General features: G+C 37.0%; 1 protein-coding gene across 1 annotated transcript; it reads left to right on the top strand.

Annotated features, from left to right (window-relative positions):
* The first annotated feature begins 245 nt into the window (after window positions 1–245).
* On the top strand, window positions 246–15,541 carry RBM46 (RNA binding motif protein 46). The gene is made up of 5 exons (XM_030016530.2): window positions 246–440; window positions 5,771–6,238; window positions 7,678–8,460; window positions 13,915–13,974; window positions 15,516–15,541. Exons 1-5 carry the CDS (start codon window positions 290–292, stop codon window positions 15,539–15,541), a joined length of 1,488 nt encoding a protein of 495 aa, XP_029872390.1. The 5' UTR covers window positions 246–289.
* Window positions 15,542–23,303: the final 7,762 nt, after the last annotated feature.

The raw sequence follows: 23,303 nt of genomic DNA, 5'->3' as shown, positions 1-23,303 counted from the left end.
GCATACTGTACATAGTTGTGATACCACTTAGGAAAGTTTGACTATAGCATATATAGTTACTGGTTAAAGGTCAAGTTTAGCATAGCTACAGAACAATGTTTTGAAAGCAGATATATAGATGATAGTAGTTGGATGCAGAATTGAAGCCTTATGCTAAACAAAGTCACAGTAAATAGGCAAGTATAGCATAAGTTGTTTTTCTGTGCTTTGGTAGCTTCTGTATACATATAACAACTTAGAATTATCTGAATTGAAATACTTGCGATGTTCTTTTGAAGCTATTGCAGATATGCATGAGGAGAATAAAGCTGCAGCAAATGGATGTGGCAAAAGCCGAAGTGGCACTCAGAATGAAGCTGCTTTACTGGCCCTGATGGAGAAGACTGGATACAGCATGGTTCAAGAAAACGGGCAAAGAAAATTCGGTGGTCCTCCACCAGGTAAGCATGTCTTTTGAGATTACAAAGTTGGAGTTTATTTTCTGTGAGGAGAGCTATTCTGAATCAGACTGAAAATTTGTGTAGCCCCATGTCCTGTATCTTGACAGTGACCAGTAGTAGATGCTTAGGGAAAGAGTTAAAGAAACACAACACATACAGGGTCCTGATACGCTTTACAGTTTCCAGCAGTTTAAGATGTCTTTTAAGATGTCATTTAAGACTATGTTGAACATTTGCTCTTGGTGGATTTAAGAAGTCATGGCTTTAAAAGCAGCTAAAGTTGACAGGTAGCAAAACAAATGTGGAGCTGAAAATACTGAGTGTGTTCCATATGACTTAGAACACACTTGAAAACATTTAGTGATACAGAAGGGAAAAACAAGTTGGTGATAGCAGGCATAACCTTCATTTCTTGTCTTACCACTTGCATGGGACAAAGCAATTTTTTTTTTTACTAATCTCTGTTCTCTGAGATAACACCAGTGAAGATAATCGCACTCGTTTTGTTTTCAGAGTGAACTAATCTGTTCTCCATATCTAATATAATCTCTGCCCCCCCACCCCCCTTTCATTCTGAGAGGAAAAATTGATAAATGTTGAGCTGGAGCTTTTATCATTCATTGGATGTGTTTTTAACAGTTAAGTACAACAGTCAGAGTTTAATATTCATGTGTTACTGTTCTTTCACTTAATACACTGGAAAACAGAAATTGTTGAGTATTTATCCATGTATAAACAGAATACAACAGTTGATAAAAATCCCAGAGAATAACAGAGATTGTATTGATGCTATAAAAACTACAATCATCATCTTGGTTAATTTATGGTGGTTTGAGATTTATTGTCACGATGCAAATGGGAGACTTGTGCACTTGGACTGGAAAGTTATTGCGACAGTGAAAACGTGCCTTGTCACTAAAATGTTTTTCTATATGCCTAATTATATTTCCGCTAAAGTCAGTGACAAAAAAAAAAGTAGAATTAAGTCCTGTGGTATATGGAATATGTACGTTGCAATTTGGAAACAGTGGCTATTGGATTTAGTAAACAGTTTTCAGGTTGTTACTGCATTGGAAGACTTAATTTTTTCTTGTGTATTAAATGCTATTTCAAAAACATGTCTGATACTATGACAAGTAACTTAGCAATAATAAATCTCTTGAAATAGCCCTATCCTCTGCTAAAATACTTTTACTGAAACTGCTGCTGCAGATTTAGTTTGTAGAAAACAAGTAACGCTTACAGGCAATGCAAGGAAAAGCCATTGTTCAGCACTTTGAATTTGCTTTCCAAGATAAATTTAAATGACACTTAGTTTTAAGTAGGACTGATAAGGGGTGTTTTTGTTTGAAGATGTTGCAAGATCATTCAATTTTAATCCATGCTTATACAAATGCTGGAACTAGTAGGTTTATCTCGTGCTGCAAAGGCTGAAAGTTTGTGAAATAAATGGATAAAACCAAAATGATTGAATTTGTTATTGTTTTGAGTGAACATATTTGAACAGAGGAGGAGGAATAGTTCAGTAGATATATTTTTTATATTTTTTTCCTGATTATCTTTTCTGTCATTATTGCCGTATTCAAGAGTTAAACTTTGTTGAGGTTTTTTTCCCTACCAAAATGTCGTTTTGTTCTTCTCAAGAATACATTAAGAAAATAAGTGGCTTCTAGATCATTTAATTTGAACTTCTGTGTATCTTACATATTTACTTTCTGCTCAGTTGAGCCTGATGACTTTTTTTGGCTAAAACACATTTTCAGAAAAGTGTCTGGGTTTGATTTTGAGAACTCTAAAAGGTGGGATTATCTGCTCCTACATTTAGCTTGTTAAAATGGTTAGCATCTTTCCTGCTGAATTTGCGCTTTATCTCTACTCTGAAATAGTTCTTTAATGTTCTTGATGAAATACCTAGTACCTGTAATTCTCTGTAATAACGCTGTCAGTTACCTTTATCTTAAAATTTCTTGTTATTCTGATGAAATGAGTCAAATGCCTTAAATCTTTATGAAGCATTTCTTTTATTTTGAATAATTTTTCCAGTGTCATTGTTGACATCAGCAATGTACAAGAATTTTGCCATTTGTCCTGATTGTATCTCACGGAGTATAGTAACTCTTCTTTTTGAGTCAGATTATGCACGTACACAAGCAGAAGGAAGGAGAATTCCTTGTGCTGCTGTTTCAGTTAATTCTCACTTGTGGCCTGTGATCCCGTATCTTTGTAAGTTATGCTTGTAAGCATCAACAGTGTTGCTCATTGCTATGTGTAGTTTAAGATACAGCTGCATCAAAATTATTTCTCTTTGGAAGTTTTTCCCGTCTAAAATTATGTACATACTTTTACTAGCCTATATAAAATAGCCAAAGGAAGCCCTGTGAAGTTTTTTTTAAAATGGCACTGGAAAAAGAACTGCAGGGAATCACTAATTCCTGAGGGCCCAGCCTGTTCTTAAATTATTTAATACATTTTTTTACATTATAATTATGATTTTTAATTAGAACATTAGGCAGTATTAAGTGTATTTGTTTGGCAAAGTTACTTTTATTAACGAAATTTGTTAATCTTTTCTGAAACTAGATGTGTTTGACAAGGTATATCTTCCATAAATCTGTTCATTGACATTAATTATATACCTCTCCCTTAAATCTTCATGTATTTTCATACTTGCTGAGGTTGGAAATTACCCAGAGTTACTATAAATGGTTTTCTAGGCCAGATGAGACTTGAATATTTGAGATGGCTTGAAAGGAATTACAATAACTGTTTGTAAATGAGGAGTTTCGCTGTGAATTTTGCTTGTTTAAGATGTGGTTTCTATAAGCTTGTGTTGCTGCCAAAGGAGATAGTCTCTCTGTCAGCTCTGTTTTCCTGTTACCATCTTGTTTATGTGACTGGCACATTATCCAGAGCAAGCAAGCAGGTCATCAAAATTACCCTAAAAATTTATATTTTTTTCCCCCACCTCAATTGGCAGCAGCACAGTTCTTGTTCAGTTTATGCTACTCATGGAAAATGTATCGGGATGGGTGTAGGAGAAAAGAGAAGGAAAAAAAAGGTTAAGAAAGCGAATTTTCATTGCTTTGTTTGGGTCCTGTGCTTAGATTGCTGCAGACATAATGACGTCATTAGGTGTGTAACTCATTAGAATTACATGGAAGAAAATTTGAGATGGCATTGATTTCACTAACAGGGGGAGGATTATAACTATAATGTTGATTGAAGTTTGATTACTTGGACTGCTGCAAAAAAAGGAATCCCATAATCTGTTGTCCAGTGATAAATTAAGTACCCAGTCAAGGAAACTCTCTGGTCAGTTGGTAACTACTTGAAGAATGGTGCTTTTCGTTAACTGTTTCCATGTTTGCTCCGTTAAATACATGTTGCTCATTGGCAAATGTGGCACAGGCCAGGTTTTCTTTAAGTCAGGAGTCATAACTTCTCAGTTGGCATTAATGTGCTGTAATGCTAAGTTAGTATGCAGCTTTAAAATTAGACAGGTGGCTTTTTGAATGGTAGATGGCTTTTACTTACTGAGAATCACTGTTTAATCAGTTACCAGGCTGAGGATGATGGTAAAAGTTTGTCTAGTTAATAAATGAACATTGTTATTTAATTTCATGACTTGCCTATGCAGTAAAGCAGCCTCCTCCCTTTTTTGCTGATTAAGGTGTGCAGTTGCTTTTGTCTTTGGAGCTGCTAAGTGGCGTACTGTTGGTTTATGTGTTTTTATGTGGGCAACTGACTGGCATGATGTGATTGATAGCAGTACTAGCTTGCAGACTGTGTTACTTGCCATGTTCTGTCAGACCTCAGCTGAAGTGGTCGTAAATGTTTATAAAGCTGAAAATGATAAAGATGTTGAATGCTCTGTGGAACAGAGCCAAACTTTTTCCTAGATAAGCCATGGCAGTGTGGCTCCAAATGCCTGTCAATTCTGATGCCTTGGTAGTTTCCCTGTGTACCATGTAGTTCTTAGTGTACAGCTTATAGATGAAAATTTATTCTGTGAGAAGGCAAAAATTTCCCAGTTCTAGTAAAAATTTTTTAAATGAGAAATTATGTGCTCTTTGATGATACTTATATGAAGGAAAAACTTTAAAGTTAATTACAAAATCACCTAATTTATTCTGAACTTCAAGCCAAAGTAAAATATTTAATTATCTTCTTGTTTTAACTTGTCAACAGTAATTTTTTTCACCTTGCCTCCTTATGTTTTGTCATTTCATATGAGTACTTACTTACCAAATTTTGTGTTATTTTTTTCTACCAGCTTTGTACTCCTTGCTTTCTCTCCTGTGGAGAACCTTTCTTGTCAAAGCTTTAGAAAAAAACTGTTAGTTATGATGTAACTGTTTTTCTGCCTTCAAAACTTCTGCCTGATTTGTTTATTTTGTTTAAAAAAACCCAAACAAAACCAATAAAAATTTATTTTTTTAAAAAAATGCATATTTTGGGAAAATCAGGTGCCATATTTGCAGACCATAACTCCATGTTTTTAAATGTATGTATGCATTTTTACATTATCTGTTGATCATACCCTTCAGCGTACATGGCAGAGATATAAAAGAGTGTATGAATGTCCTTGGCTTAAGGACAGAAGCATGGATCTTCTTGTAACTTTCAGATGTGAACTAGGGACTTACTTGTCCTGTGGATTTTTTTAATTTCTTTTTTCCTACCATCCAGCTCCAGCCCTTGAAAACTGTGGTCTGTTTTTAAAGCAAAAGTGTTCAGTCTTTTTGGCTATTGAAAAAAGCACAGCTCCATATCCTACCTTCCTTAGGGAGTCCTGTTTTTGTAGATGAATGGAGAAGGTGGAAGCAAAATGTTTGGACATTTTGAATGATGTGAAGGAAGAAAAAAAATACTGCACTGGGGACCCTGACCAAAATTTCATAAAATATGAGCAAGAAGTGCAGAGAAACATGTGCGAGTAGAAAATACAACTTAAGTTCTTTCCCAGTTATCAACCTATCAGTTGTATTAATAACTGACACATAAGTTTAAGGGGTAAAAAATGATTGAAATGTAGGCTCTTACAGCAAACCTGTCAGTGTTTTAAATAATGCTTGGTTCAGTGGGCTGTCATACAGATTCCAGTGAAAAAACCAAGATGGAATTAAAACGGATACAAGTTGTGGGCTTATGGCATTTTTTAATTTCAACATAACAAAAATAAGAATGAAATAATGGATAAGAATATGCTAGTTTTAAATTGAGACTAAAAATAAATAAATAATTCCCACCTCCAAATTGGGGGAGGGAGGGAGGGAAGTGTGCCTATCCGGCATTTGTACTAAGATTGTTGTTGAACAATTTATTTTAAGGTTGGGAGGGTCCTCCACCACCTCGTGGATGTGAAGTTTTTGTGGGTAAGATTCCTCGTGATATGTATGAAGATGAACTAGTTCCTGTTTTCGAGAGAGCTGGGAAGATCTATGAGTTCAGACTGATGATGGAATTCAGTGGTGAGAATCGAGGCTATGCTTTTGTGATGTACACTACTAAAGAGGAAGCCCAGCTAGCCATCAAGATTCTGAATAATTACGAAATTCGTCCAGGGAAATTTATTGGTGTCTGCGTAAGCTTGGACAACTGCAGACTATTTATTGGAGCAATTCCAAAAGAAAAGAAGAAGGAAGAAATACTGAATGAAATGAAAAAAGTTACAGAAGGAGTGGTGGATGTCATTGTTTATCCAAATGCCACTGACAAAACTAAAAATCGTGGCTTTGCTTTTGTAGAATATGAATCTCACAGAGCAGCTGCAATGGCTAGAAGGCGGCTGATCCCAGGTAAAGCTATTTGTAATTAAATTGAGGTTTTTTGGGAGTATCTGTCTCCATTTTGTGGGGGGTGGTCGATCATCCTTGTTTTCCTTTCTTTAAGGTATCTTGGGAGTTACAAAACTGCAGTAGTGCCTTTCAGCTAAAGAGGATTATTTTTTTTTTTTTTTTTTTTTTTTTGGTTCAGGAATGAGGGTTTTTTTGTTTGGGTTTTTTTTGTTGTGGTTTTTGTTTTTTTGATTTTTTTTTTTTTTTTTTTTTTTAAAGCTGAAATTTAAGCAGTTCTGAGAATGAAAGAACTTCTGTTTATAAAACAGATGCCTGCTACTGTAATTTACACCAAGATAATGTATTTGCTTGGGCATCCAGTTCTCATTTGCATGCATTAGTCCCTGCACGTGAATTCTCTTAAAGCTAAGCTTAAAAAATATAGCACTTGGAATGTGTCCCTTATTTTCTTTGAGTGTCATGAGTGATGTTATTGGTGTTTCATATCTTAAAAGTGTTTGAAAGTAGATCTTTAATGTTTTACTAGAAAATAATTTTACAGGGTTTAACAGGTAGAAGATGACTTTTTCTTTGCACCTTGTTTTATACATTTTGAGGGAGGGAAAGTAGAATGGATTAAATATGCTGAAAGAGAAGGGAATGGGTAAAGGTACAGTTAAAAAGGGAAATTCTAGAAGAGAAAGGAAGAGAAATTAAATAGGGGGGAAATGGAACAATATAGTTGGAGAAGCAAAGTCATTAAAACAGATAAGACAGCATTGGCCTTGCTGAAATGAATGACAAAACTCCCTGTATTTATTAAGGCTAAGATGTAGGCAAGTCTCATGTTAATTCCTGACAGAGTGTTAGGGAGGAGTGTTACCTAAGACGTATACAGGCCTTGCAAGGTAATGGGAGAAATATGACCAGATCACTGAATGTAAAATAAACTAGTTGTGTGATATGCAAAATGTTGGCATGAAATGAGTAACAAGGTGAGCTTTTTTTGAAGTTTATGGTTTTGTTGTCTGCTGCAACATAGAGTAAGGCTTGTGCTAGTTCATATACGTTTAGATGACTTCCAGGTGTTGACCTTACTTTTTAAAATGGTAATATTATTGAAGAGCCTGTGTATACTAGCTAGTAAAATATGTTGCTTATGGTTGCTTTATATACACGTGTATATGCATGTCACAAAATCACAAAGTCTATGTTTTGACAACTTATGGTGCTTAATGAACTCAAAGGGTACAGATAGAACACCAAATTTTTGCAGAGTCTTATTTTCTTTGATAATTTTAAGTAGCGATATTTTACATATCTTTCTTAAGTAGGTGCAGGCAACAAAAAACAGTTTAATGTGGCATGCATCATGTTTGCTTTTTTTTTGAGGTAGTTGATAAGAATGATTTTGTTTTCATTTGCGTATTTCTCATTGATGTAATGCTTCTTTGCTATAGGAACATTCCAGCTCTGGGGTCATACTATTCAAGTAGACTGGGCAGACCCTGAGAAAGAAGTTGATGAAGAAACAATGCAGAGAGTTAAAGTATTGTATGTAAGAAATTTAATGATATCTACTACAGAGGACACAATTAAAGCTGAATTCAACAAGTTCAAGCCAGGAGTAGTTGAACGTGTAAAGAAGCTGAGAGACTATGCTTTTGTTCATTTTTTCCATCGAGAAGATGCAGTTGCTGCTATGTCTGTAATGAATGGAAAGTGCATTGATGGAGCTAGTATTGAGGTAACACTGGCAAAGCCAGTTAACAAAGAAAGTATTTGGAAGCAACATTTTAATGGTCAGATAAGTCCCAGTTCTGAAAATCTCTTAGGTTTTCCTAACAAAGAAGATGGTCATCAAAAATCCTTAGGGAAACCAGCAAATCTTTTGGTTCGTCTTAATGGTCAGCACAGTCCAGGCCCCACTGAAGTTGAAAGATGTACATACCCATTTTTTCCAGGAATAAAGCTTACTCCAATTAGCATGTATTCTTTAAAATCCAGTCACTTCAGTTCTGCAGCAATGCATCTGGATTATTTTTGCAATAAAAATAACTGGACACCGCCAGAATACTACTTGTATTCAACCACAAGTCAGGATGGGAAAATACTCTTGGTGTACAAGGTGCTTATTCCTAGTATTGCAGATGGTTCCCAGAGTTATTTCATGCCAGACAAACTCTGTGCAACAGTAGAAGGTGCAAAGGAATTGGCAGCACAGTTCACACTTCTACATCTAGGTAAGCATAAACGCTTTCAATTAGTTCTTAAGAACTGAAGCTAGAAAAGTTACTTTAAAATTGTGTATGTATCTTGGCTTGTGTATGTATATAAAGTATAAGTTAGTCTACAGCAGAATTGTTTCTTGTATAGTCAACTGAGTCTGGACCATCAGGTGAGAGTACTGAAGAAACACTGTAAACATCTATACAGTGCGATGCTAGGGTCATTTTTGCTTATGTTTACCTACTGTAATGATTTATAAGGAAGAACTAGGTGATGTTAAGTGACTTGGGTATAAGGTCGTTGTGTGATGATTATGGTGCTGAAAATTTATTTGAAAGGATGTCTGTGTTCTTGATTTATTATCAGTAGGGAAAACAGAAGTGGTGGATCCATATTCAGATAAATAAATAGGTTTGGGAAGCTTTTTTGATTCCTCTTTATAGACATTCGTGAGGCAATAAGAGTATCATTACATTGCTCTATATGGATTATCTTTGGGTAAAGAGTGCTGTCATTTAGTGTTTGGGGTTTTTTTTTTTTTTTTCAACCAGAAAATGGGAGAAAATAGGGATACAGTTATTCTTAATTACTTTCTAAGTCTAGCATCTTCATTTGTATATATGCCATTTCTTAAACTCAGAATGCAACTACTAGAAAAGGGACATTTTTATATTATAAAAAGCTATGGTAAAATCTGTTCTTTTCATAACTAAGATGGCAGATCACTGCAGTTCTGACAGCGTTATCCCTGTTACTCTATAAAGTGAATAAATAAATAATACAAAATGTAACACTTTTGTCATCTAGTTCCTGCCCAGCATTTTTCAGAACATTCAGCACACAGCATTCAGAACACAGAACTGATTTCTAGTGCTAGGTTGTTTCATTAGTAATTGTAGTCATCATCTGAACAGATTTCATCCTCAAAGAAATCAGAATTTTGGCTCTTTGGTACACAGATTTGGAGGCCGTTACAGAGCCATACAATAATGGTTTGAAAACTAGTCATACTTCCAGGCAAAGCTTTATATAATTTATTCCACTTGTTCTTTTGAATGGTTTCTCTTCTGCTTAGTTAGCTCTTTTTATCTTTCTGGCCTTTACATCCTGGTATATTTGAAGATGAGATAGGACTGATCTTTATAATTTTGCAGGTATTATGAACCGTCATGTAATTTCTCTGATCTGCTGAGTAACGATCTTGTGTATTTGTTGCATGGCTTCTTTCAGCGTGACTAACTCAGTAGATGCTGTATCATGAAATGAATTGCTAGTCTTTTGTAGAACAATATAAATACTTTTCTGTCATTATAAAAAAAATGTTTCTAATGAGTCCTGGAACCAGGGGTTTGGTTTTTTTCTCTTTTTTCTTTCTGTGTAGAATTCTTTCTGTGAAGAATTACATTGGAGACGATAGGCTTGTTCAGGTAATACAAACTAGTTTCTTGTCCAATTGTGTGTAGAAAGTTGAGGGTTTTTTGGTTGGGGTGGGTTGTTGGTTAGTGTTGTTGTTTTGGTTTGGTTTTTTTTAATTCAGAATTGGAGCAATGCCAGAGTTGTTTGGCAGGGTGTTGTGGGTTTTGGAATGGTGGTAGGCAAGTTCTTTCCAAGTTTCTTATGATACCTAGGAAGTTCAAACAGGTTGTGCTTCAGTTACTATTATTTCCATTATTAATAGACTGTTGTGTTTTTTCACATTCTAGTTTCATATTCTAGAATATCAGCCTTCTTAAGCCATGGACTTCCAGGTTTGAAAGAAGTGGCGTTCTCTGTGGATAGTGCCTACTGTGTGTGGGCCAGGCAGTGTCTGAGGCATCAGACTTGGTGGTCCTGTATAGTGCAGCCCTGGATAGAAGCACAATGAGATCGTACTATACAGTAAATAATCCTTTTCTGATTAGCTGTGCATGCATACAGGGCCCAGGACTGCATCCACAAGATTTAAAGCTTGATTCTGCTTTGGAAATGTAAGGAGGAGAAATGAGAGCAGATGAAGAAGTGTTTATTAAAATGCTTTTACTTCATAATTTTGGCCCAGTGAAACAAAATTTTAAGGGAAATGGAAGCAGAAATAGTAACTGAAAGCTTAAGTGGAGTCCTATGTTAGTGATGACTGGTTCTGTTCCTGAGGGAGACTTTTCTGTTCCCCTCTATTCCCACTCCCTTCTTTTTTTTTTTTTTCCTTCTTTTTTTTTTCCCCTCACCTGTTCTAGTTTTGGTGGATTGGAAAACCTACTGCTAACAGCAAACTTAAAATAATCTTGCCATCCTTCTCTTCCTCATACTCCTACTTAACACTTGTTCTGGAAGCCTCTTGATACTTAGGCTGCAGCGAGATTTTTTTTCTTTTTGATGAGTTTGTAGCAGACTTAATTCAGGCTTGACTATTATCCCTTTTTGCAATGCATGACTGAAACATAAACAAGCTTTTTCTTCTTGCTTAGAATTTTGCTTCTCCTTGGTTTTGATTTTGCACGCCCAAAAGGTCTTAGAGGAAGAAGAATCTCCAAAGCGCAAAGCCTTACACATTGTCTCCACTTTAGCAGTGATATGTTTGGTTTGCATTAGTAGGTCACCTCCAGAAGGTGATACTTTCAGATGGTCAAAGTGATGAGAATTATTTATTTTTAATAATAAAATGGCTAAGCATCTGTGCCTGGTTTTGTACACACTGTGGGTGGCATTTTACTGGTTGAGGGTCTGTTTCTGTTTTTTCTAGCTATGAAAATTAGGGCTGTACCTTTATAACCCATGTAATCCTGAACATAAAAAAAGGATGCTAAACTCAAAATAGTGGTGTGAGGCCCTCCTTTAAAGAATAATGAAGATAGCTTCAGGTTCTATGCTCGACCATGCATACCTGCCCATTTTGTGGCTTACAGGCAGGATTATCTAAAGATAATATTTTCTCTCCTATACTTCTTTGGGAAAGAATCTTGAGAACAATTTTAAAAAATTAGCCTAAGAGTGATTATTCACAGCTGTGGCCAAATCCAGAATGCAAACAAGTTTAAAAAAAATTAAGAAAGTATGAGTTGAGATTTTTCTCTTCAGTTATAGTTACAAGTCCTATAGGGAAAACATTTTAAGGTGAATTTAAATTAACAGTATTTTAAAGCTTATATACAGGATGTTGAAAGAAACATCTGAAGCTAAAGAAGAGTTGGTAGATGTGACAGGATCCCTCATCACTGAACTGTCTGTTGTATGGTTTGGCATATTGAATGATGCTGCATGGATGCATGTGGTGTGGGTTTGTTTTTTTGGGTGTGGGTTTGTGTGTGTTTAGTTTTTTTTAATAAGTAGCAGTGATTTTGAGAAGAGCCTAAGCGTGTTTCTTCTTGGAAGCGACTTACTATAAGCTTGAGTGTACAAAGATGACACAGGGAATAATTCCTTCTGGTAAGTAACTTCTCTTACAGGAACTTAATTTTTTTGCCCACTTAATTTTTGATGACGTGTACAGGTTTTTTTTCTTTTTAAAGCATATAGGCAGACTAAGGTAAGTGAATGAGAAAGGGCTGCTTTGATAGCATTTTCAAATTGGACTGTTATGATTAATAACCTCAAAGCACTTTGGCTTTTTTGGTGATGGGTATTTATTTATTTTCACATAACAGAATACTTGGTTGTTACTGCATACAGTAATCTTGAACAGACAGCAGTACAACAATTAACCACTTGGTGTCACCTGAATATTTGAAAACGATGCTTGGAGAAAATACAGAAAGCTATGATTTCACTGAGAGATGAATAAGCTATATTTCAATGTTACAAGATAAATCATGAACAGATAAGGGAGTGAAAAAACTCAGGCTTGTTTAAATATATGGAAATTACATGTCTGGATGTCCGTTTGTGAGAAGGGGAGCAGAGCTACATGTTGGAAGTTCCAGAAGGTGAATGTTTGGGGGGGGGGGACATGGGATGGGACAACAGAATAGGAAAAAACCTGAATGCCCTGTAGAAGAAATTAACGCCTTTTCTGTTAATTTCAATCTCATTGGAACAGAAATAAGTCTGTGTCTTTAGAAGTTACACAGTACCTTAGTGGTTGCAAAATAGTGCTTGGCTGTTAAATGTGGTATCCAGTTAGAAAAACATGTAAGACTTTCTACTCTTGCCTGTCCTGGAGGCTGACTAGATGTGAGGCAGCTCCAATTTGGAGACTGTGTAGTTGTGCTCATTAACACAGACTCTATATTCCACCTCTGGTCCAGAAGCAGTGTTAGTGCAGAGTCAATCCCAAAATAGGAGGTGTTATTTATCATTCAGGTCCTTTGCATCAGTAATGTAGCTTTGTAGCTTATGGAATCAACCTGGCTTATCCAGATGACTCTGAAGTATAGGCAGAAGAGAACTTGAAGTTGCGTAGATGTGCTCTGAATTGCAGGAGAACCTCCACCTCCCTATCTTCAGTAAGAGTAAACATCTGAAGCCTGGAAAAGCAGAACTTTCTGCTGAGAATGATTGGGTTTTTTGTTTTTTGTTTGTTTGTTTTCACTTACTGCTGGTGGAATTCGACTGGTTTAAGGAAATACCGGAAGATGTCAGAACCTCTTTCTAGGCCTTAGGATAACACCTTCTATAGCAAAGGCTGAGTCCTGGGGAGTTCTTTCCCTACTGAGTCTGACTTAAGGGTGATGGGGAAGAAGTTTCGGTAAAGTTTCCTCAGTTTTGGGGATCTGCTGGGTTTTAGACATGTATTCCACAGTAGGCTATTCTTTTTCCACTCATGCATGCTATTCTGTGGCATCTCACTGAGACACAATTTAAGAAATTAGTTTTTAGGTAGAAAAGAGTATTTTAAAGTATTTACAGAAAGTATTTAAAAGGAAAATATACTGATAAATCTCTGAATCAAGGAAAAGCATTTTAATAACTAACTATAGCACATAAATAACCATGTTTAATTCCAGTTCACCACATAGAATGTATATAGTAAAAATACTGAAACAGGTGGAGCAAGCATTGTATCTTACTACTATGAATTCACTTGTTTAAGCTTCTTAAATACTGCATGCAGTAGCAATTTACAAGTCAAGGATAAAACTCATATAAACTAGTTCAAAAGTCTACTCAGCATCTGGGTCTCAGAACAAAGGTATTGGTAGACTGCTGTCCTAGATTTTGGACATTAAAGTTCAAGTGAAATGTTTTTGGTTTACTGTTTTGTTGTAGGGATTTTCTTCAACACTACCTTGGTTTGCTTTATCATCAAAATTAACTATATTGCTGTTGGAACAAGCAACAGCCTGGTACAAAATGTAAGAAGGATGTTTAAAAAAATGGAGAAATTGCTGGCTTTGTTTAGCAAATACAGATGATAAGTGGTAATTGGGGGTTTGGTTTTTTCCCAGTGATTTTTAGAAAGGCTCGGAATGTACTGTAAGATGTTCCTTAACAGTATGAATTTAGAAGTCTTAAATATTTGTCAGATAACTTAAACATAATGGTTTTTATCACAGCCCCTGAGCAAGCATGTATAACTTTGCTGTCCCTGAATGCAGCACAGTGGGATACTAGAGGCGAGTAAACCTCCTGGGATTGTGTTTGGTGCAGGTTTTTGTCCCCTCAGAGACATTGTCTTAGCTGCACCGTTTGGGCTGTTTTGTTAGGGAAGTTGGTCTCAGGGTTATTTCTCCACATACACACCTCTGAGAAGGCTTGTAGAAATACTCTGTACAGTTTTGGCTTTTTTCAAAGGAGACCATAGCAGTACTGCTGTAGACCTGCTGATGGATCATCCAGTCTGGTGTTAATGTGGATTCTGCAGCACAAAGCAAGGTTATGGTTTTTATTCCTGAAATGACTCTGAGTAGTTTTTCAGTCATTTCTGAATTATTTGCATTTCCAGCTTGGGTTTAAATTTATGTTCAGAAGTGGAGTTGTTACTGCACTGGTGACTTGGAACTATTTCTTTGGATAGTTGGTTTCATGTAAAAGAAAGAGACTAACGTCTCCTCTGATTTGCAAAAAGTGTTATTTTTAACTTTCTGCATTTTATGCTACAAGGGTAGATGTTCTCTTTTTCTGAATATACTATTGTGGATGAATTTAAGTGTGGATGTCTGTCACTTCTGAGGCCTCTTTCATTTTTTAAAATGGGGATTACTATCTTCTGTGAGTGTTGTGAGATTGGTTTTTAAAAGCTTATAAGGCAGTTTGAAAATAGCATTAAATCCATGCTTGGTGTTAACTTTACTGCTGGAAGCTTCTAATCTGAGTTACCCAGGATTTGTCCTGAAGATTCAGTTATTTTTCTGTTGCTGCTGCTTACGAACAGGGAACATAAATTTGTAAATCTGGGCCTGTGTAGGAGAACTTTGAGAAAAATAAGTGAGAAAGATACAACAATGTTGAACTATGTTTATCCATGAAATAACTTGACTGACTTCAGTAGTCAGTCACTTCAAAAGAGGACCGAATTTAGTGCCCTTTTCTAGTCCATTGATGACTACAATGAAGTTGAGTTTTGTTTATGCAGTGTATGTCTGGCAGAACTTGGTACTTAGTTAATAGTACATTCTGATCTAAAGTGTTAAATATGCAGTATGAAAGACTGCTGCTGTTATATGTATGATACATGTAACAAATTAATACAACTCAACAGTGATCTAATATGCACATTTAAAGTTGTCTTCATTAGTATTTTGTGTCTGTTTCACCTCCACTAAAGGGTCATTATTGTAAAGTCTGGTGAAAAAAATATATATATATGTAGGCTGAGAAAATGCTTATGTTAAGTACCAAAGAATGTTTTGTTTTTTTTTTTTAAAGTATAAGGCTTTTAGGAGAAAAACTGAGTTTAATAAGTTCTCATTTTTCATTTCTCTTTACTAGGTCCTTTCTGATGTTGCCTGAACTGTTGACTAAATAATATCTTAATGATTTGAGTTAGTATTAGGGGTGCAGAGGAAAGGGAAGAATGCAGCATTGGCGTAAGACTGTGAATGCTTTCAATACACCGTTATCTTAAGTTCCTTAATAGTTAAGTCCATCTGGGAATAGGTAATGCAGTATGTTTGCTGAAATCAAAAGTCTCTTTCTTCCCCCTCTTTTCCTGCAGCCAACTGTACACCCTATTTGGCTTGAATTGCCCCGAAGAAGAAAAGTTTGGAATTTGTTGCTTTGGATCTTGCCACGAAAGAAAAAAGAACACCACACCGATACATAATTACTGGAAATTCACATTACATGTTTATTGATGAATAATTCTTCAAAGCACATGTGTGTATTAAACATTTCACTTTAAAGATTAGTGAAATTGAATGTTAAATTGTTTTGGTTAGCTTGATTAAATTTGTTTTGAAAAGATAATTTGTTTAAAAGATTTTTATTACCTGTAATAGTTTATACAACAGTAGCTTATTTTTAGTGTTGAAATAATTTGCTACACTTTCTACTCTTGTATTTTGAATTTCATGCAGAATTTTACAGCTGCTGTTGTAAGTAATAAATCTTAAACAAACATTAAAAAAAAGCAAAAACACACCACCCTGGCACCCCTGCCTTTTCATACATAAGCATACATAATATGAAACTTAAATACCACACTGAGATTTGTTTCTGTAACTTGATGCAAAATTTTGTAGGAGGAACGTGTCCAATAAAATCTTTGCTTTCTAATATAGCGTTACATCAATGGAAGAGTGGTATTTTGAAGGGCTTTATGTCAATCTACCATCAGGCTACATGAGATATATTGCTGTAGTCATAACACTGAGGTTCAATACCTTCAATAATTCTTTGAGACAAAAATGGTCAAAAAAAAATCTTGATACATACAAATTACATGTACTTCTATGTACAGCTAAGTTGCATTTCTTGTTGTTAGCACCTCTCTGCTGGGACACGTGTGCTTCCATGTTCACAGAGGCCTTACTCTTATCCAGCCTGTCCCTTGTAACCAGCACTTCTACTTGCCTGTGTAGCCATGTTGAACAGCAACTTGCTCACTTTCTAATCAGGCCATGTTCTTAAAAAACATTGTTTAGCATTAAACTGAAAATAGTTTTCAATTTTTTATATCGTGTGTATGTAATTCATTTTGAGTGAGCCATCTGTATTTTTATTGTGACTGTTTAGCATTTCTTAGTAAAATGCTTTGTTTATTGAATGACAAAAAATAAAGGCCTCTTTTTTTTTTTTTTCTTTTTTAAAATCTGAAACTAATATAGTAGATCATCCTTTTTGAATTTGGTGTATAGTTTCAGTTCCTGGTCAAGGAATGGGCCAAGTGGCATATGTTAAAGAGTCTAAGGGCCTCACCTGTGCGAGTATTGGTTGTAAGCTGTTTTGTCTGAAAAACATTCACCAAAAAGGAATATTATGTAGACAGGAAACAATGCGATGGAAAGATTTAAAGTTGAATAACTTTTCTTAAAAGCAGTCAACTATTGTGGTCCATTACATATTTTGGTTCAGCATGTTTCATCACTGTATTAAATTGTCTTTTTTGGTGTTCATTTAGGTGCAGTTATAGCAGTTTAATTTTATTTGCATTTGATATTAGCTACATAGTAGTTGTTTTAAGTGTTGTAATTTTTAATGTTGAAATCATGTGTTTGACTTCTGTACTTGAATTAACATATTAAATTTATGCTGCAAGTATTTGGTGTCTAAAAAAATATATATATATATATTTTACACATGGTACCTTCACAAACTTACTTTGCAGGATTAACTTTGCTTTCTTCAGTAGCAAGCTTTGGCCAGAGGCTCTAGTGCAGGTGCTTTGCTGAACAGGAGGAAGGGCTTTTAAGTGGCCTAGTGAAACCTTGAAAAAGAAGTAATTTTTAAAGAGGAAGCTTGCTTAGTAGCTTCTGTCACACTTGCAGGTTGTTAAACCGTTATGATTTCTTAAGAAACTCTGTTGGGAGGAAAGAGGGGGCTTGCTTTACTTCATGTTTAAACTAAGTGGGTCCCTAAGGCCAAGACAAAAATCAGTGTTTGAGATAGAATGATACAGTATAATGCTGATAAGATATGGGGGAACTAATTTAAAAGTATTTGTGCCTGGCAGCCTGAGAATTCTAGTCTACAGACTGCTGAAATGAGCTTTACTTTATTTTTCAGGTGTCTTAAGACTCACTTTTTTATTTGCAAGTTTTTTATATAGACATCTTTAATGACACCTTGAGAATACAGTAAACGTTTTGCATGTGCAAGAAAGATTTGATAAAACAATATTCTGTAATACTTCTAATGGAAATCTAGGCCAACCAAGCCTAGGTAGAATTGGTATTGTTAGCAACTTAAGGGAACTGTGTGACAAGCTGCACAAAGATTGCATAGCATTAAAATGAATACCTGTAGGAGAGCTGACTTACCCAGCAAACAAAAGGAGGTACTGACCAGGACTGTAGGAAGGTATGAGATTGTATTTTTCAGGCGTGTAACATCCTTCTTGTTCAGATTTCTGTGGTCCCCACTTGGAAGCAGTCTTGTGCAAAAAGCAGTTTAGCTATAAACTAGCAACTCCCATCATTATTAACATGAGCATGTACCTTGGCAATTATTTTCAGTATTCCCAACAAGTGTGACTGTACAAAACCAAGATCAAACATTTGAGTGTAATGAGTACTGGGTGGATGTAAGCCAAATACAACCCTCAGACAGAATTTGGGCTTTGTTTTGCAGATAAGAACGAAGGTGTAAGGAATAAGCAGCTGAACCAGCAGTAGCACTCGGTAGCTGTAATTCAGGGTTTTTGAAGTTTATTTGGAACACATAATTAAAAAAAATCTCTACTCAGTGTGCAAAATTGCAAGCATATTTTTCATATTTATAAAAGTCTCACTGGAGCTTATTAACCTTTGGAAAAAAAAAAACACCACTAAAACAAAAACCCGTGTATTTCTTCTTAAAATGTGACAAGGGGAGAACATGGTGTTGCATACTTTTTTACAGTACTGTTGTATAACTGATAAAAGTGAATCCATATACCATCCTGTTCTAGAATTGGTGTGGAAACTAGAAGTCCCTCTGAAAGTGGAGGTCACTGACGTCAGTGAAACAAAGTTTTGTTCCTTTGCGCTAAACCCACTGCATTAAAAACTTGCCCTAAATAAGAAAAGGTGGTCCTTATTCCTACAGTTACCTTTTTCATCTGCTTGCTTGCCTTTTTTTTTTTTTTTTTTAATATTATTATTACCTTGTGGTTGGTGGCAGATGTTAAAGCCAATGTTACGGTGCAAGCATGTTGTGGGCAGCAGCCTCTATCTTCCAACCCCTGTTTTTTCATGGGGGAAAAAACCAGTAGGTGGGATAGGGAGAGCTAAGGCTGTTTGTCACCAAGAGCTAGCGTCCTGTGTAATAACACAAACAAGAGTTACTAAATTAATGGGAATTTCTTTTAAGTAGGAAATAGTATTAAAGAGCAGGTCAGCTGGGAGTTAATAGGTTAATACACACTCTTGAGGTAAAAGCAATCCCCCAGAAGTCAGCTGTTAGAAGTCTTCTCTTTCAGTGAATTTCTCAGCACAGTCGCTGTGCATAACAAAGAATGACCAGTTTAGCATCTCATGCTATTTAGTGTTCAGCTTAATGGACAACCAGAGGAAGGAAAACAGGTAACGATCCAGCAGTCTTAAATAGAACTTTCCTGTGGTCAGGAAGAGCCCTAACAGGCTCCAAAACAGCCAAGAAAAGGGAAGGTTTAAAGCAGTCATTCAGAGCTCCTTCCTTGACCCCTCAGAGTTTTTCACCACGCTAACAAGGCTGTCATGAGCCACCACAACATGGAATTGTTCCAGGTTGTCTGTGGCTGAACTATTCAGCTTGAGAGTCAGAGTAAAAAGGCTTGCCCTCCTCACTACATCACAGGCTGTGTCAGTAATAAAATAACACCCTTAACCTCCTCAGGAGGCAGAGCCCACGTTGGCTCATGAAAGCAGTGCTCAAGGCACCAGGATGGCACCCAGGTATCAGGAATGGCACCAGGCATATGGGACCGGGGTGAGGACAGGCCTTTTGCAAAGGTACAGGCACTGCAAAACTACCATAGAGAAGCATTGACAAGAATTATCTATGTATACCCCAATAATAGCTTATTTTTTGTTTAAATGGTCTTCCATCCAAGTGACATAGCTTTGGCCTGACTGCAGAAGGGCTTAATTTCTGTAAGGCTGGTCCTTTTCTTGAAGCTTTTCTGTCTCCAAAAATGTAAACAACAGCCACAGAATAATTAAACAACACAACCACTGTCAACCCAGGTGGAATTTTTAGGACTCTAGAACGCAAATACCTGCTCATGGGAGTTGAAAGAAAGTCTTACGTACTGCTTGAAGGTGGGTGAAATTTCAAGGAGGACAGAAGCAGCTTGCAAAAAAGGATTCTTTCAAAAATAAGCCTGCAAAACCAAGGTTGTTCCAGTCTTACATTTTGAGAATGCAGTGATGCTTTTAACTAAAAAACAACAGATAAAGTTTTAGACTTGAAAGAGATGAATAATCCAGGGTAATAACCACCAAGTGCAGTACTGGCTTGTAGCTCAAACAGTAGTGACCATACTCCGCATTTTAAAACCTGTGGTCCTTCAGAAAGGAGGCATAATACTGTGATTTTTAGATGGGGAGGGGAAAGCATTGAGGTACAGGAGCTTATGACTGTCACAAAATAATTGACACAATCAGAAACTAAGCAGTGCAGGAACCAGAAGCATCTACAAAGATAGACAGATTGTAGCTCATGGAGACCGGTCTCTTTGCTACAGTTCAGTTTAGGTAGGAAGTCAAGTTCCTTTAGAAAGCTGGCAGATATGACTGACATGAAGGATGACCACCTCTCCTCTGACAACCCAAGGAACGCGATATTTGTAAGCACCAGTGTTAGAATATTCTGCATGGATAATGGCAGGTTATTTATGTGCTGTCAAAATCCACTGGTGGGGGGGGAGGAAATCTGTGTGAAAGCCAATGGAAATATCTTGATGGAAAACTTAACGTAAAACCTGACCATGCCATTGGGGCAGCTTGCCAAGAAACAAGTACCCATTTCAGTAAATTTAACTATATGAGTTACCACTTCAGGCTTCAAACTTTTTTTTTTTTTTTTTTTTTTTTTTAACACTGCCAGAGGCTATGGCTGCTATTGACTTACAGTTTCCTGCAGAGGGAAGTATTCACTAGTGCATGAAAACCAAATACTGACTCAAATGATCTTTGTCAAAGCTGGTAATGTCTCTATGTGTAAACAAAGAGCAAAAGACTGGAATGTCAAGAATGGTGTTCACCGAGTTACACATTTTTTTTTAGGAGAAAAAACATTTCAAGTGATAAAATAGCTCTCTGAGCAAAGGAAGCTTATCAAATCAATGGGAAATACGAAAGAGGCATCTTAAATCTTACCCCTTTACAATCTACGAGCTTACCTCTGGGCTGTGATACTGATGTTACTCTAATGAAGACAAAAAAAAATAATATTATTTTAAAAAGAAAGGCCTTGGAGGTTCCTGTTTTTCCCTGGATGTGTGCTTCCATCTCAGCTCTGTATTCCTTTCTACCAAAACTGATTTCTGTCTCTTGTGTTTGAGGAGAGGACGTAACTCCTGGATCCTGGGCTGTCCTGAGGTGGGCAGGCATTCCCAAAGCAGTACGTGGGACCTTCCCTACCTGTGCTGAGTACCTCGGCTGGTCCCTGCAGCAGCCAGGCCTTTCTGTCCCAAATCCTGACATGTCCCTTGCTCTGCTCTACAGATTCAACAGCAAGGGAGGGGAAGAACAATTCTTCCCATGTCCCAGTACCTTTTCACAGGCAGAGCTTATTATTTGCAACACACTCCTAGAAAAGACAGAGTAGTAGGTTGGATTCAGGGAAGAGACCTTTGACCCTCCCCTACTCCCCCCGCCTTTTTTTTCTTTTTTTTTTTTTTTTTTTTTTTTTAAGTGGCAAGGATCACTGTACTGTTTGTAGGTACATACTTCAACATACGTACCGTTAGCGTAGTTAAACGGGCTCAGGAAGATTAGGCAGGGTAACACCTGCTGGGAAGGTCTGTCTGGGCTGAGGGCAGGAAGCTGTCATGATCTTTCAGGAATTAAGTGGTTCTGGCTGAGGAGGAGATGCCTCAGAAATTTAAATAGCAAAGGAGGGCTTGAGTGCATGCAAAAAAAAAAAAAAATTAAAAAAAAAAAAACTAAAAAAAAAAAACCCAAAAACAAGATGCCTACAGGATGACACAGATTTTGAAGACCACACCACAAGGTCTAAGTGCCCAATTTCAGTTCTCTCTTGTAGACAACTACAGCTAAAACTCAAATTCTTCATGGAACCCAAGGAGATGTTTGGTTTTTAATATGTTAGTTTTATACAGGGGATAGAGGTATGTCAGGAGCTGGATGACAGCTCGTTTGTAGCACTAGCTTTCTAAGGAGGCGTGGTGAGCAGCTTTCACACATGAAGTCTTACGGTGAAAACTATGATCATAGGAACACTGATTAAGGGTTTTGGTTTGGGTTTGGTTTTTTTTAAATAGACAAAAATGTAAAAAAGGCAACCCCCCAAAACCCCACCTCCACTATCTAAAGCAACATTAATGAGAGAAAGCTACCTGAACTCTCTTTAACACTAAGGCATATATTTTGATGCAACTTTCACTACATATTTTTCCTTAAAGAAAGCATATGGTTTTCAGCTACCATGAAATCGTACTTATTTTATCCATTCATCCTAGTAAAGGATTTAAGCTATGGAAGTGGTAGATTAAGACCAGAGGAAACATTCATATTGCCCTGTTTGTGCAGCAGTCCAAACACATCACTGAATTTCATTACATGCCCCTAGAGCAAGCCAAATAACAGCTGATGAAAGCGCATCTTCCAGAAAGGCATCAAAGTCCACAAGGTGCCGAATCTTGCAACAAAAATTGGATCAGGGTTTCCTAACTTTAAACAGATGCGGTATTTTACTGCAAAAATACTTGATTTCTCCCACATGCAGAGGGTATTTTCCTAAGCTCTCGATATCTCCTCTTGCTTTGAGCTCAAGAAATTTCAAAGCTACCTACCAGCTTTACGTACTGGTAACAGCTTGTCTCTATTAATCGCTATCAGCTGTGTTTTCCTGCCTCTCTTTCACAACCCCATGTGAAGCTTGTCTTAATATTTCAGTGACTGCTGACTGACTAACACTATAGGAGGACTCCAGCGAGCTGTGAAGTGTGTGGAGCTCAACTCTATTTAGCTGTGGTGACCCTGCAGAGCTCACGAGCTGGTCCTGTTCCACAGCGGAACCGGCGAGAGCTGCGCGTTAGCAGAGCTCACTCCTCTGGTTTTGGTGTGTCTGACCTGGAGGAGGGACACGGCCTCCAGTTCGTGGGGCTGGTGAGCCACAGGTCTCCAGTTGCTGAGAGGAGCTGGAGCTGGGTGCTCCCACTGGGGAGCTCAGGGGCAAACGCGGACGTGAGTATTCACAGAAGGACAGGATGTCTGTCTGTCAGAGAAGTCTTTCAGGGGTCATCTGGACAAATGCGTGTATTCAAAAAATCTAACCAGATGTGAAATATTTTCATCCTAAAGTAGAACAGGAATTCTTTAACAGCACCAGATGTTGTCATTTTTGTAAACAATTCTACTAGTGCTTATTTAGGCTCTTCTAATGCTAGGGGTAAGGGATGTATAGTGCATACTTTACCAGTTAGGGCAGGCATTTAGTGCACTCCCAAATGCTTCTGCACAAAGCTAGCTAACAGATTAACATTATGGTCTTTTGGAAGCTCGGCGTCCTGTTCTCCTCTCCCATATTTCAAACCCCGATAAAAGCAAGCAGGCATAGCTGCTTTTAGGGCTGGTGAAAGGCTAGCACAAGAATCCTGCTGTAGTAGAGTGTCTGCCAAACATTTGCTGTTCTACCCTAG

This window comes from Aquila chrysaetos, chromosome 1 (genome assembly GCF_900496995.4).
Source record: "Aquila chrysaetos chrysaetos chromosome 1, bAquChr1.4, whole genome shotgun sequence".
Classification (NCBI taxonomy): domain Eukaryota; kingdom Metazoa; phylum Chordata; class Aves; order Accipitriformes; family Accipitridae; genus Aquila; species Aquila chrysaetos.
This window is presented reverse-complemented; position numbering and strand designations above follow the sequence as displayed.

Excerpts from the sequence above, each read along its gene's own strand:
- RBM46 (XM_030016530.2), top strand. The coding sequence starts at position 290 with ATGCATGAGGAGAATAAAGCTGCAGCAAATGGATGTGGCAAAAGCCGA. Across the intron at positions 441-5,770 it reads ATTCGGTGGTCCTCCACCAG|GTTGGGAGGGTCCTCCACCA; the intron begins GTAAGCATGTCT and ends ATTTATTTTAAG. Across the intron at positions 13,975-15,515 it reads AGCACAGTGGGATACTAGAG|CCAACTGTACACCCTATTTG; the intron begins GCGAGTAAACCT and ends CTTTTCCTGCAG.